Raw genomic sequence first — 14,550 nt, forward strand, 5'->3', positions numbered from 1 at the left:
AAAATGAAAAGACAACCTAACAACTGGGAAAAGATATTTATCTGATATTTGATAAGGGGTTAATATCCAAAATATATAAAGAACTCATACGTCTCAACAACAAAAAAACTAACCACCCAATTAAAAGATGGGCAAAAGATCTGAACAGACATTTCTCCAAAGAAGATATGCAGATGGCCAGCAGGCACATGAAAAGATGTTCAACATCACTAATTATCAGGGAAATGTAAATCAAAACTACAATGAGATATCACCTCACTCCCATCAGAATGGCTATAATTAACAAGACAGGAAACAACAAGTGTTGGAGAGGATGTGGAGAGAAGGGAACCCTCCTACACTGCTGGTGGGAGTGCCAACTGGTGTAGCCACTGTGGAAAACAGTATGGAGATTTCTCAAAAAATTAAGAATAGAACTACCATAGGATCCAGCTAGTCCACCACTGGGTATTTATCCAAAGAAAATGAAAACACAAATGTGTAAAGATACGTGCACCTCTATGTTCACTGCAGCATTATTCACAATAGCCAAGACCCGGAAGCAATCTAGGACCCCCATCAAGGGACAAATGGATAAAGAAGATGTGGTATATATACACAATGGAATACTACTCAGCCATAAAAAAAATGATGAAATCTGGCCATTTGTGACAACCTGGAGGGAGCTTGAGGATATTATGCTAAGCAAAATAAGTCAGAGGGATAAAGTCAAATACCATATGATCTCACTCTTAAATAGAAGATTAAAACAACAACAAACAAACACATAGAGACAGAGATTGGAGTGGTGGTTACCAGAGGGGAAGGGGGGAGAGAGGAGGGGAAAGGAGTGACTAGGCACATGGGTGTGGTGATGGGCTGTAACTAGTCTTTGGGTGATGAACATGATGCAATCTATGCACAAATCGAAATATAATGATGTACACCTAAAATTTATATAATGTTATAAACAGTGTTACTGCAATTAAAAAGATAAAAATAAATTTAAACATTTTTTTTAAAAAAAGAGGGCTGTGGTCTTGTCGACACACTCATTACCTTCTCATAATACTGGATGTTCTTGTCAGCCATTCCCATGAGCAGCTGCCGGAAGTCCTGCCTCTTGTTGTTCTGCCACCTCTCCATGTCAGCTTTCAGATCAGCATTGAAACATTCCATCCGATCCTGACATTTCTCAACGTCTGCTGGCACCTGGAAGGCAGACACATAAACGGTATCTCACGCCTCGATCTTCTCTGTTGACACGTTTGTGCAAGAACAAATTATACATTAAAATGCCATAAACACACTCCCTCGTCTGGAAGCATTTGTTTGAAGGTAGCGGCTTGGGTTTTCAGGTCTAAGAAGGAATTCTGAACAAGGCTAAGCTGCCCCAAATCTTCAAATTCATCCAAGCACAACAGGGAATCATGGGGTAAACAGCCCCTTGTTGATAAACAGGAAGAAGAAACGTTGCAATTCAGAGTCATCTGTCTTTAGTTCCTTTCTTTTACCCATCCATACATAAAAATGTATGCAGATGGGAACGTACAGCATTATTTGGTATTGCCCTGCCCTGTCTCTTGTGTCTCATAATGAAACTAGAAAAGACGGTTTTCCCAAATCATGTGAACTATTTCATTACTTGTGATGTTTGATAATGCCTACCCTCATTAGTGAGAGAATTAATTGCAACAATAAGACTATTGACCAGCTTCCTCCTCTAAACCCCACGACACCAATAAACTGGAGACCTGTCCACGTACCCCCAGATAGCAGATAATCAAAAATGAAAGGTTAAAGTTAGGTAATTCTGGGCAAATGGGAGGAAAATTATTTATGCGTGTCAAAAGAATCTGAAATACAAAGAAGAAAAATATAGCAGGCTATTTCAAGTTTTTCTTGAAGAAGTTTAGAAGACTTTCTCAAAATGGAACTATGTCACCTGAATTTCACAACTTTCACTTTGCTTTGGTGAGTTTCACCCACCCTATACAGCTAGAGAGAGAACGTCCAATAATATGAGAAGGTAATGGGACATGATTACCCTGGTTCCCAAAGAACAAAGCTAGCTTCTCTCCTAACTTAAGAGCTCCAGTGGGCCCTAATGGTGGCCAGGGCATCAACATGCCCAAAGCCGGGTCATTCACCTGCCAAATGCTTCGCAACGATGAATGAAGCCTTGTAATTTTGTGTGATCCCAAATGTTTCCAAGCTGTGGGTCACCATCAAGGTCAATCTCTACCAACCAAGGAAGTTTAAACCAAGGTCTTGTGGGCAAGGAGTCAACCCAGAAACACCAATAATGGTGAGGCCAAGCCTGAGGGAGCTGGACGCCTTCAGGGCTTCCAAAAGTGCCAAGAACACTTGGCCATCTGTCACCCAGACCATTTGGAGATGGCTGCAGTACACAGGAGCAAGGAAAGGGAAGCAGCCTAGGTGAGGGGATTCAAATGTGCCTGGCACAGGAACCAAGCTTGGGTGAGAAAAGGATGAATTGGAGAGAAAAATATAGCGAGGCATGCTGGGCAACTTAAAGTAAAGCAACTTTTCTTTTAAGAGGGGAAAAGAAGGCTTCTTCAAAGCACTTAAGCTTCTGGAAGGAAAAAAAAAAGACTTGACTCTTTCTTTGGGTGCCATGACTGAGGTCACTCTTGTCTTTCCCTGCTGGTTCACCCATTATTGTTGGCCACCCTGGGGGGAAGTGAAATAAAACAAGAATGCCCTGACTCAGCTTCCCCTGAGCCATTTACCCCCACAAACACCCAATGAACCAGCCTTAACAGGCACCCAGCAAGCCAGTGTCTCCAGGCCAGCCTCATCTGAAGGCATAGTCCAGTTCCCTTATGCCTCTCCCAGACACTGCTCATTTTAGTATCTGGGTGAAAGTGCCTAGGAGCAACTTCCTGTTTGCTTAACCTAACTACTGCCACAAGGAGGACACAGAAAGCTCTCAGAAAAGACTCCCATCAGGGTACCGTGAGAAGAGGGAGGCTGGGCTCTCTGACTCAAAGGAAAGATTCTTGGGTCTGTTCAGGCGACGGGAACTCTGGCTGAATCACAGATATTAAGTCAAAACTATATCTCTAGATTTCATGATTGCCTGACCCTCACTTTGGGAATATTTTTAGCTTACCATTTTCACAACACATTCCATGCTGGACACTGAAGAATACGAAGGTGCTTAGGTCTCAGTAGGCAAAACTTATCACAAGTCACCTACAGTCTCGTTGGGAAGAAAACGAACATGTCTGGATAGTAAGGTGAGATGTTGTGAGTGCTTTCACTTCACTCTGAGCCCTGAGATAAGCACACTAGGAAGAGGAGCTGGAGAGCGAGACCAACTTGGATGAGGGGTCAGGCGTAACTGAGGCTTAACTTAACCACTGAGGCAATTCTTCAAAGATGATAGAAGTGGGACACATGATGATGGGGCTGGAGGGCACTCTAGAGTGACAGTACATGCAAGTGACAGAGATGAGACAACTTCTAGACCCACCCAGGAAGAGCTCACAGGCCATGGTGCCCACGAAGGCATAGAGAGAGAACTCAATCACCAGCTGGCAAGATGGCGGGTTGGGGGGTGTAGAGGGGGAGGCTAGAAGATGAGAAGCCTGGGACTCTTCCTGAAGGCCAGGTTTTCTGAGGTCCATTTAACTCATGCCCCATTTTCGAAAACAGAAAAGCTTCATGCTTCCTCTAACTATACAGACAGTTCTAGAGCCAGACTTCCAGAGTTTGAATATTTCATCTACCACTTACTATTTGGGTGACTTTGGGCCTCTCTATGCCTCAGCTTCTTTTTCTGGATATGGTTGTTTTGATACTAAATGAGATAATATGCAGAAAACACTTGTACCTGGCATATATTAAGCACTCAACAAATATTTGTTAGTTCTGATCAGTATCAACATTGTAAATCACTGTTCACAAAAGATATCATTTGCATAGTGCGTCAAGTTAAGAATATTTTAGCGAGCTTTATTCTATGTCTTAAAAATGCCTTGTTTTCCAAATATAAAATATGTTCTTTCAAACGTCATTCTTTTTCTGGATAATGGGTTCTTCCTACCCTTCACCCATGCTACCCCACCCTGAGATTTCACCAGAGACCAGACATGAGTCAACACCAAATTGCCCTTGAGATCACAAGACAACCCTTGGCTCCCTGGAACCAAAGCAGTGGCTGTAACACCAGAAGAGAGTAGACAGATTACACCAACCTGGTGGAAATGGAACTGACAGATTTGGCAACCAACTGCACGTGAGAAAAAAGATAAAGAAAGTCAGAGACGAGCCTGAAGTTTCCAGTCTGGGTGACCAGAGTGGCAATAGTCCACTGCAGGGTTCCACAGACCAGATAAAGCAGGTAGCTGCTGCCATGGGAAAGGTAAGACCTCCCCTCCACAAAAGGGGGCTAAACACTTTAGCAACAAGAAAACAACCCTATCTTTAAATGAGCAGAGGACTTGAATAGACATTTCTCCAAAGAAGATATACAAATGGCTAACGAGTGCATGAAAAGACGCTCGACATCACTAATCATTAGGGAAATGCAAATCCAAACCAAAATGAGATACCGCTTCACACCCATTAGGATGACTATTATCAAAAAACCCAGAAAATAACAAGTGTTGGTGAGGATGTGGAAAAACTGGAACCTTTGTACACTGTTGATGGGTATGTAAACTGGTACAGTCACTGTGGAAAACAGTATGACATACAAACTGATATATTTGTACAGCCATGTTCATAACAGCATTATTCACGATAGCCAAAAGGTGGAAACAACTCGTGTCTGTTCACAGATGAATGGACAAACAAAATATAATATACACATACAGTGGAATATCAGTCAGCCTTAGAAAGGAAGGCAATTCTGACACATGCTACAACGTGGATGAATCTCGAGGATATTACACTAAGTGAAATAAGTCAGTCACAAAAAGACAAATCCTGTATCAGTCTACTTATATAAGGTATCTAGGTAATCAAAATCATAGGGACAGAAAGTAGAATGGAGGTTGCCAGGGGCCAGAGGGAGGGGAGAACGTGGAGTTGCTTAATAGGTACAGAGTTTCAGTTCTGCAAGATGAAAAGACTGCTAAAGATTAGTTGCACGACAATGTGAATTTACCTAACACTACTGAACTGTACGCTTAAAAATGGTCAAGATGGGGGGCCAGCCCGGTGCGCAGTGGTTAAGTTTGCATGGACCACTTTGGCGGCCCAGGGTTCGCTGGTTCGGATCCCAGGTGTGGATCTACGCACAGCTTGTCAAGCCATGCTGTAGCAGGCATTCTACATATAAAGTAGAGGAAGATGGGCACAGATGTTAGCTCAGGGCCAGTCTTCCTCAGCAAAGAGAGGAAGATTGGCAGATGTTAGCTCAAGACTAATATTCCTCAAAAAAAAAAAAAAAACTTGAAAAAAATGGTTAAGATGGTAAATTTTATGTTATGTGTATTTTGCCACGATTAAAATTTTTTTTAATAGACGGAGTAATAAAAGAGGGGGCTGAGAAGGGGAGGGTCAAAGAGTAGAACTCATGGAGAAGCCTACATTTATAGAGTTAATAAAGGAATCGGCAAAGGTGGGCACGGAAGCAGGAAGTGAGTCAGAAAAGTCATAGAAGCCCAGGGATGGAGAGGGGAGGCGGTTAGAAAGGGGTGAGGGTGGAGGGGCTCAAAAAGAAGAGGAATTGAGGTGAGCTGTCTCAAGGGTCGGGCTCCTGAATTTGCCCAACTTTATGAAGAGGAAGGATGTTGGCAGCAGACGCTCAGGCTCACCTTCTTCTCGCTTTTCTTTCTCTTTGGATGGTGTCTTTGTGACAATCAACTCACTGACCAGTAACATCCAGCATTCCTATTTATCTCAGTGTTTTAATTTTTTGACTGAGGTTTTATTAGAGGTACGCTATCTTGTGTCTGAAGAATGTTGAGATGGCGATATCCAAAGCTAACAACGGTTGGGGGTTGCTTATCACAAGACACCATTAAGAAAAAAATCACCAGATAAGACCTCAAAAAAACAAACACTCCTAAATAGAACACAAGACTGCATTTTTCCCATCGGTTCCCCTATCTCTCACGAGAATTTCCATTATACAATATGGGTTGTTGGAGCGACGAGAGAAGGATAAAGTGAGATGAGATTAGGCTTTTTTTGTGTGTTGGGGAGCAGGGTAGTAATATAAATTCATTCAACATTCATTTAAAAATGTGTTATTGAGTTCTTTCCAGGGACCAAGCATTTCTAGGCCCTATAATATAAACCTCTACTTAAGTTTGCTTCTTGGAGCTAGGCTGGAGATGTCACATTATCTGCTCTCATGATGACAGTAGGGTAATAAAGTCCCCAAAGATGATATAAAGCAGCCATGATCCCAAGACTTGGGGGAGAGGGGATTCATCGCTGCCATGAGATAGGTGCCAGGACCCATGACAGAACCAATTCAAGATGGTAGTCTTCTCGTCCATGTGCTGCTGAGTGAAAAGGTGGGGCAGGGCTTCCTAACTGGTGCTGTGGGAATGACAGCAATATTGATCCCCAGCCCTCTGGGAACCCAGAGTTCCAGGCTGGCCACCTCCAGCTTCAAGCAACCTGATCTGTTTATCCCACTGTGCCAGACAAATATTTCCATTTTCTATGTGAGCTGTGAGATGAAAAAAAGTCGAGAAAACGCTGAGACGGGTCAAGGTTAAAAAGAGGCTACTGAATTTGGTAAATAGGAAGTCACTAGTGCCCTGAAAGAAATTTTTTTTAAGAGATAAAAAGAAACAAACTTCAGAGAATGGCAGGTGAAAAGGTGTGTGATGGAGGGAGGGAGAAGCAAGGGCATAAGAAGAGTCTAGAGCAGGTACCTTGAGAACAGAGGAGCCAAGAGCTTACCTGCATGATGGCTGAAAGGAGCTAGTGGACACAAAGACTGAAGACCTAAGAGGAGACCCATATTGTCTCCCCTAGCCCCTCTACCATTCATCCGTAAACGCTTACAAAAGCCAGAACCCACACTCAATGAAGCAAAGATCAACGGGAGCCCATGTAGTGGGGATAAAGGGCTACAACTTTGGAGCCAGACACATCTGGGGGCCAATCCCAGCTCCACCATTGGTTAACTCAGGCACGTAAATTATATAAATCCCTGAGCCCTGGTTCTACATCTGTAAGATGGGAACAACCACACTGATAGAGGCTTTTGTAGGAATTAAACAGATAAAGGACGTGACAGAGTTCTGGCCTTCTCTGCCTGATGTGACCTCTGCCTCATTGGTCTGGTTTTCTAACCCAGGTTGAGATCACAGCTGCTGTGGAGAGAACTGGGAAATATCAGGCGTGTCTCTCCTCACTTGTCAAAAGTGTCTGGAAACAACACGTAGCCTTGCTTAACTCGCAGGTCTGTAGAAGCTCCGTATTAAGAAGTCTCCCTGCTCCCATCTGTCACTTTGGAATAGAGTTCCTGCTGTCTGCCACGCCTTCCCAATTCCAGAGTGTTAACCATTCTGGTGGTTCTAAGAACTTTTAAAGATCCAAAGCCTTCAAGAGGTTTGTCCAGGTGATCCCACGTTCTACTTCCCCTCCCTACTTGGGCTTCACCTGAGAAGTGACTGCTCAGTACGTCTTGTTTTCTGCTCCCCCACCTCCACATCACACACCTTCTCACCTCCACAATAACACTACCCATTTCCAACAGCCTCTTCACCTGGCACTGTACCCACTACTAGCCCAGCTGTGGGTCAGGGCCTAAGATAGCACTCTCCCCCTCCTTTTTTTTTTTTTTTTTTTTTTACCTTTTGCATTCTCTCTTGGCCTCCCTTCTTTGTTCTTTTTTGAACTAGCGGCTCATGAATATATTAGCATTGAAAAGAGTCAAACACAGAATAGTGTAAAACATGCACATCCCCCCGCCCCCAGTTTACCCTCACGTGCACATTAGGGTATGTATGCTTCCCGTCCAGTTTATGTGCAATTCCTCGGCGCCTCTTTGCTTCTAGTATTAGCTCTGAAGGCCTCCCTAGCTTCTAAGGAGGGTCAGATTCTCAGATTTCTACAAGTCTGTGGTCCTGACAGATGCAGGAGGGAGCCAGCCCCCTACCAAGTGCCTGTAATTTCTCTAACTTCAAAATTAAAATGAGGAAGGCCAAGTCGACACAACAAAGCTCCATCTCCCTGAGAATGAACCACCTCAGGGTCTGCTGAGTTTCCTCAACCTAAAAACAAAGCAAAACTTCAAATTCTATGAGACTAACACTTTCCCTCAGCTCTGGAGGCCTCATCCCCGTGTGCCCTCCATACACACGGAGGAGCCACAGCCAAAGGGCTCCCAGTTCAGCAGCTGGAGCCACAGGACTCACTCCTTCAGCCTGAGACGTCCACTCCAGTGTGAAACTTGCAGTGAGAGTCACAGAGACCCACGGGGCTACTTTCTTCTTCTGGGCTACAGAGAAGCGATCAGATTTTGATACCCTCCATGGCTTCACAAAAATCAACTTTCCCTCACTCTTCAGAGCAACTTTTCAAGATTTCACCTCAAAACAAGGTAAGCCCTTGGATCTTCTGTTAACATGCCCAGACCTGGGGCCCTCCTCTGTGAAAACTGCCCATCTTTTGGCAGGAATCTCCCCTTCCCTCGCATGGACCTGTGAACAGCTTGCTCCCACGGCAGTTACTAACAGTGCAACTCTTTGAGTCCTTGGGTGGAATGAGCCCTGCCCGACTTCCTGATACCCTGACTTTTATCTCACCGACAGGAGCTCTGGAAAGTAGGCTCAAAACCACATGAAACAAAGTACAGCTAAACCTTAAGCTACTCATTTCCTAGATGTCTCTCTACCTGCTGTTGGGTGGTCAGGGAGGATAGGCATTCGGAAGGAGTGGGCAGGCAGGGGAAGCTTTAGGATACAAGAAGCAATTCCCAAAACAGTGCGGTCAGAAAAAAATTTTAATTAGAAAAGAAAAAACATAAGTGGCAATAAACCCAGAAAATAAGTTCTCATTCAGCATTCCTACTCTAGACAATTCGAGCCGGTATGGGAAACAGGGGGTCCACCAGCAGAGCATCTGTTACCACCTTTACATCTTCACAAGTCACATGTATGAAGCCCACAAAGGCTAATGAGCAAATCGGTCCAAGCTGGGGGCAGAGCTGGGATTTGAACCCAGGGCCATTTGATTCTGAATCCTGCACTCTTTCTACCAAACCATGGTCGACTTGGACAGGCCACCAACAGAGACATCCTCTGCGCATCCAAGTAGCTGCTGCCCCAGATCCCAAACTGGCGGCACAATTTTTGCTGCCCCCACTGTTAGATCACACTCACTGGTACAGCACCATCATGACGCCCCGTTTTGTTGTTAAATATCACAATTGCTAAATAAGCAATAAAATGAACTTTGGCATGGCTCAGCATCCCACCAGAAAGAGAGAAGACGAAGACTACCTACTCGTGGTGTGCTAAGAGAATGCAGGTGTGTTTGGAACCTACGAGTTAGTCTCACTGGCTGGAAAGAAACCCGTCCCCCTCTTGTAAGAACTCCTGTGGCCTAGAGAATGAGTCGTATGGCTCAGTGATGCTCCAGGGAGGTGAGAGCAGCAAGAGCAGGAAGAACACCCACTGGGAGAAAAGAAGTCACCCAGGCCGGGAAAAAGGGCAGAGCATGAGGCGGGAGCCCCCACAGCCAGCCAGTAGAATGTGGGAGCCAGAAACAGCTGTCCTGTCTGCTCCATCTGCTCTAAGGCAGGTGTGACCTTCAGGCAGCCAGCAAACCAGAGGACAGCCAGCTTTTCTTCAGTCTATTATTCATAACCTCCAGTTCCTGTCTTTGGAAAGGAACTACCCCATATAGAGCTGAACGTATATTAAATGACAAAACCAGCCTCTGAAAAAGCTTGTATTCAGTGCTGAGCAGGTATAAATGCTGACAGAACTATTTAGGTGACATCGTTTAAATACAGGATCCTCAGCTTCCCAACTAGGCCAGTGGCAGAACTTGCCCTCGCCTCCCCTCTCTAGCCGGGAAAAGTGACTTCTCTATTTATATCGGGGAGCTAAATGGTAAGAATGAAATTTTTAAATATCTAAACACAGTATTCCATGTCATTGCTTTGATGAGGCTGAGACATGGGCACAGAAGATGGCACGATGTTCCAGAATATCACAGGGACAGCTAAGAACTAGACAACAGGACAGGCAGCTGGAAGATAGAGGGCAGCTGTGCACACAGCTGCATTTCCACCATGATCTCCCTTGTGACATGGGATAGAAGGCCAACAGCCTGTGGCAAGAGGAACAAAAGGGAGGGTGCCTGGCTCTCGGGCCAAGTCCCAGCTGCATACACTGGGCCAATGACAACAGTCCCAATCCTTATCATCTGATTTTCCATAAGATGTATGCAGCCTTCCCTCGCTGGTGTAGATCACTATGAATGACACACGGAGCAATGCAACAAGCACGCGCTGTCTGCCCGCTGTGGCCAGCATGTGGGAGAAAGACCTTTGGCTTCGACAAAGCTGGCCAATTTACTGAGCTGCTCTGTGCCCCTCGTTTTTCCTCACCCATGAACTGGGAAAGAACAATGCCTTCCCTCTGGGCCTCAGATGATTGCTGTGGCGATCATGTGAAGCAATTAATATAAAAAAATACTATATGGGGTCAAGGTGTGTCATTTCCAAGATTCAAGTTTCAAATTCCCAAAGCTGGCTCCTTTCCAGGTGTATCTTGGCCCAGCAGCACCACTGAGAACCAAGACAGAGGAAGACAAAGAAACAGACAGTTCTGATGTCAAACTATTTCTCTGAAATGTGGGCCCCTGCTATTTATCTTTTTAATATCATTCCTTACCCTACCCCTGCTTTCAGAAAAAAATACACTTTCCAATTACAAACCAAAAGGAGCAGAGTAACATAATGGTAACTGGTAAGGTTCTCAGGTCAACCTGTAGGATGTGATCCTGGCTGTACCACTTGCTAGCTGAGTGATCTTGGGCCTCGGTTTGCTCATCTCTCAAATGGCAATAATAATGGTACCTAAACCACATGATTGTTGTATGGAATAAATGAGATAATATAAATTGCTTAGCACATTGTAAGCATTTGCCTGTTGGCTATCATTACTCTTGTTTTTAATCCTGGCTGCAACAAATGCAAAGAAGAGAAAGGCAACAAATGGGAGTGACCATTACAACGGTGCGTTTTTACAACTGTGGTCCTCCATCGAGACCCAGAGCACCGGAGCTAGAAGGAGTCAGAAACAAGCTAGATCAGGGCTTCTCAAACTTTGTGGTAAAGGACTACTTTTTGTTGGCTTTTCCCCCAATAGAACCACACTGTAGTCCTACTATGCATAACTAGTATGCAGCTCACTCCACACGCAACTCTCCACGCTAGTTTGATAACACTCACCTTGGGTGTTTGACAAATGTCAACTTGCTATAAAAGTGCTTACTCTCAGCTTCTGTACTTTTTTCATCATGGATCAGTTACCAGTCTGTAAACCACAAACGGCAAACTACACCTTTGAGAACACTGATCTAGATTGTTCTTCCCCTTTCACATTTTATGGAGAGAGGAACTGCCCATGAATGGCAGAGCTGGGAGTCTTTAAAAAAAAATCTCAGGAAACAGCAGAAAACTCAACCCCAAGTGCACATTAGGAAGTCCCAGAAATAAGACATAAAAGGGAGCAAAAAGAAGAAAAGAACAGCATCAACATAGCCCGGCTGGCACTGACCAGTTTAGTCGGGTGTATCTGGGGACAAGAATTCACTTAGCACCAGCAGGGCCATTACAGCTTGCAGCCCAGAGCAGCCCACCCCTCCCCGTGGCCTCCCTGACCTTGGGCCGGTCTTCCTTCCTCAGAGCCACGGCTTCCAGTTTGGCTTCATACTCTGCTTGCACTTGGTCCCTCTTCTTCAATACGCTCTGTGGAGGCAGAAGGCGAAGCATGTAACACAGAGTTCACACAGGGGCTTCCAAGCCCCAGGCAGTTGCTTCTTTACCCATTTCCTCCCCGCATCATGGCAGGCCCATGCCTGCCGGGCCCAGCCACATGCTCCTAGGACAGTCTGGCTGTGGTGTGACACGTGACATGGACTCCGGAGGAAGCAGGGGTGGCGGACAGAGAGAAGGAGAACCATCCTCAGAGACTGAGCTTTCTAGTGCAGGAGCTCAGCCTGACGCTGAAAGTGACAGAATTCCAGAGAAGGGCAAGTGGGGGAACAGTGCCCACCCCACAGCCACAGTGATGAGAGGACTCAGCTATGCCGAAATGTGGAGCTTGGCAAGGGGACAACACAGCACATTTTCTGACCTGTTAATGGAAAAGTTTAAGTCAGGAGAGTTCTTGACTTTAATTTATCGAGTTGATCCCTGGCGGACCAATTTGCTCATTGATCTATTAGCCACTTATTTGTCCTCCACTCTGGGCCAGGTATACAAAGAGAAAGATACAGCTCCTACCTGAGGGGTTCTGGCTAGGGGAGAGGTGCAGATACAGCACGAGGCTGCCTGTGATAAAAGAGCTACGTACAAGTCCACAATCCCTAGAGCCATGCAGCGAGGCTGCCAGAGTGAGCAGCAAATGGGCTCAAAGACAGCCAGCCTGCACAGGACTAGGTGAGGCAAGCCAGGCGCCCAGGACATGAAATTTAAGGAGACACTTACCCTTGGGCCTGTGTAAGCACAAGGTCAGCACCTGAGTGTGAGCGTCTCCCTAAATCCGTGCCCTGGGTACCTCCCTTGCCTCACCTAGTCCTCGCTCTGCCGCTAAGACCCCACCAGGTAGAACAGAAAAGGTTGCAGTCAACATTCTAGAAAAGCATCTGTTTCATCCAAGGGTTTCTTTTTTCTTCTTTTAGTAGAATCACAAACGGCAAACGAAGCGTGATAAGAATTTTCTTTCCCACTAACTCAGCAGTCACAAATTGCTAGGAAGGTTTCTAATCTCACACTTTTCCAATAGGGACCTTCCAGCAGAGATGGAGTCAGAGCAGGAGGGAGCCATTCCTTGGCTAAGCAGTGGGCACCTTGTATCCCTGACAATGTGCTAAAAGGTGATGAACAACTGGATTGAGAGCACTCTGGGGACAACCTTCTAACGGAACGCATCAACACAGGGAACCTCGAGTCTTCCCCGGAAGTAAGTATTTACGTTGAGAAGTGTTTACCATGAGAAGAACATGAGGTAAAACTTGCAATAGCTCACTTTTCATTGTTTGCCACTCATCTTTCTCCCGTGAGCTCTGACGCTCCCTCCCCACACTCATCGACCTTTGAGTAGGAATGTGTACAGTGCTGTTCAATAGAACTTTCTGCTGTGACGGAGACATTCCATGCTTTGCACTGTGCATTATGTTCCATAATACCATGGCCACTAGCCCCACGTGCTGATTGAGCTCCTAAAACCTGGCTAGTGTGACTGAGAAGCTGGATTTCAATTTTTAATTTTAATTTAAACTTAAATAGCCCCCTATGGCTCATGGCTACCTTATTGGACAGCACAGATCTATAAAGTAAAAATAAATAATGAAAAATCAGGGGTCCTTTCTGGATTTCATAGAGCCCAGAAAATATTCTAAATCTACTGGTGTGGTCTCAGCAGTAGTAAGAATCATAATCTCCACCAAAGAGAAATAAACACAAGAAGCTATCCATGGAGACGCGAATGTGGTTCTCGGAGGGACAATGGGACAGCAGGAAGTGGGTTGACTGGAATCCTTATCACTGCCGTGTTCTCCCTTCATAGCACGCCTTACTTAACAAGCCTGTTCTTACTGGGACAAGCACACATCTAGACTAGGAATGGGGTTGTAGGAACGAGGGTGAGCTGTTGCATGACACGCTGTCAGTGTGGCAAGAACTTCATAACCAAGGCTAGAAATGCTTTTACAACAATGCCTTGGAATACAGTCAGCGTGGTGTGGGGCTGCCTGCCCCTCTTCTGCTCCAAGTCCCTCTGCTAAGCTTGCCAAGGCCCGGAGGCAGGGAGGCATGGTCAGAGGAGACGTGTCAGTTCCACACAGTTAAAACAGCCAAAATGTATCTCCCCTCCCTACCCCCAAAGCAGGTGTGGGGGCCCCAAGATTCAGCCATACTCCCTCCCTAGTTACCTGGGGCCTTGCATGGCCCAGAGGAGAGGTAGGCCTGTTTCCTCAGGAACTGCTAACTTCTAACCTCACCTGGAGTGGCCAGAACGCTGCTTTCTCATGCAGGCTGACTGGAGGATCTGTGCTAACATCCCCGCATCACCAGGCAGCAGAAAAACCTTGCAACGACAATAAAAGCTCGCAACAACCCTGCAGAGTTGAGAGGGTACTACCCCCATTTTATAGTCAAAAACACTAAGGTATAGAGGAGGGACCTGGTTGAGGCCATATCGCTGGCTAATAGCACAGTGGTGACTCAGGCTTTCCTTGCTGCATTCCAGGACAGTCGGTGGTTTCCCAGTCTGCCTGCCACCCAACCACACTAAGGGTTGGGAAACATGTTTTGAATTAAGATAAACTGTTTAAGACTACTGTCCTTGTTGAGAGGACTTTTGCACCCCATTGGTGATGGTCCCAAAGAACTGGCCC

General features: G+C 45.6%; 1 protein-coding gene across 2 annotated transcripts in view; it reads right to left on the bottom strand.

Moving 5' to 3' along the window:
• Positions 1–14,550, bottom strand: part of SNX30 (sorting nexin family member 30) — a 114,567-nt gene that overhangs the window by 15,684 nt on the left and 84,333 nt on the right. The window contains exons 7-9 of one of the 2 annotated variants that reach the window (XM_070518964.1): positions 12,207–12,287; positions 11,813–11,899; positions 1,039–1,191 (exon numbers count right to left, since the gene is read on the bottom strand). In XM_070518964.1, the coding sequence (XP_070375065.1) occupies positions 1,039–1,191; positions 11,813–11,899; positions 12,207–12,287 (321 nt within the window). The remainder of the gene's footprint in view (positions 1–1,038; positions 1,192–11,812; positions 11,900–12,206; positions 12,288–14,550) is intronic. The other variant, XM_014859446.3, reaches the window with a different exon arrangement.

This window comes from Equus asinus, chromosome 10 (assembly GCF_041296235.1).
Source record: "Equus asinus isolate D_3611 breed Donkey chromosome 10, EquAss-T2T_v2, whole genome shotgun sequence".
NCBI lineage: Eukaryota > Metazoa > Chordata > Mammalia > Perissodactyla > Equidae > Equus > Equus asinus.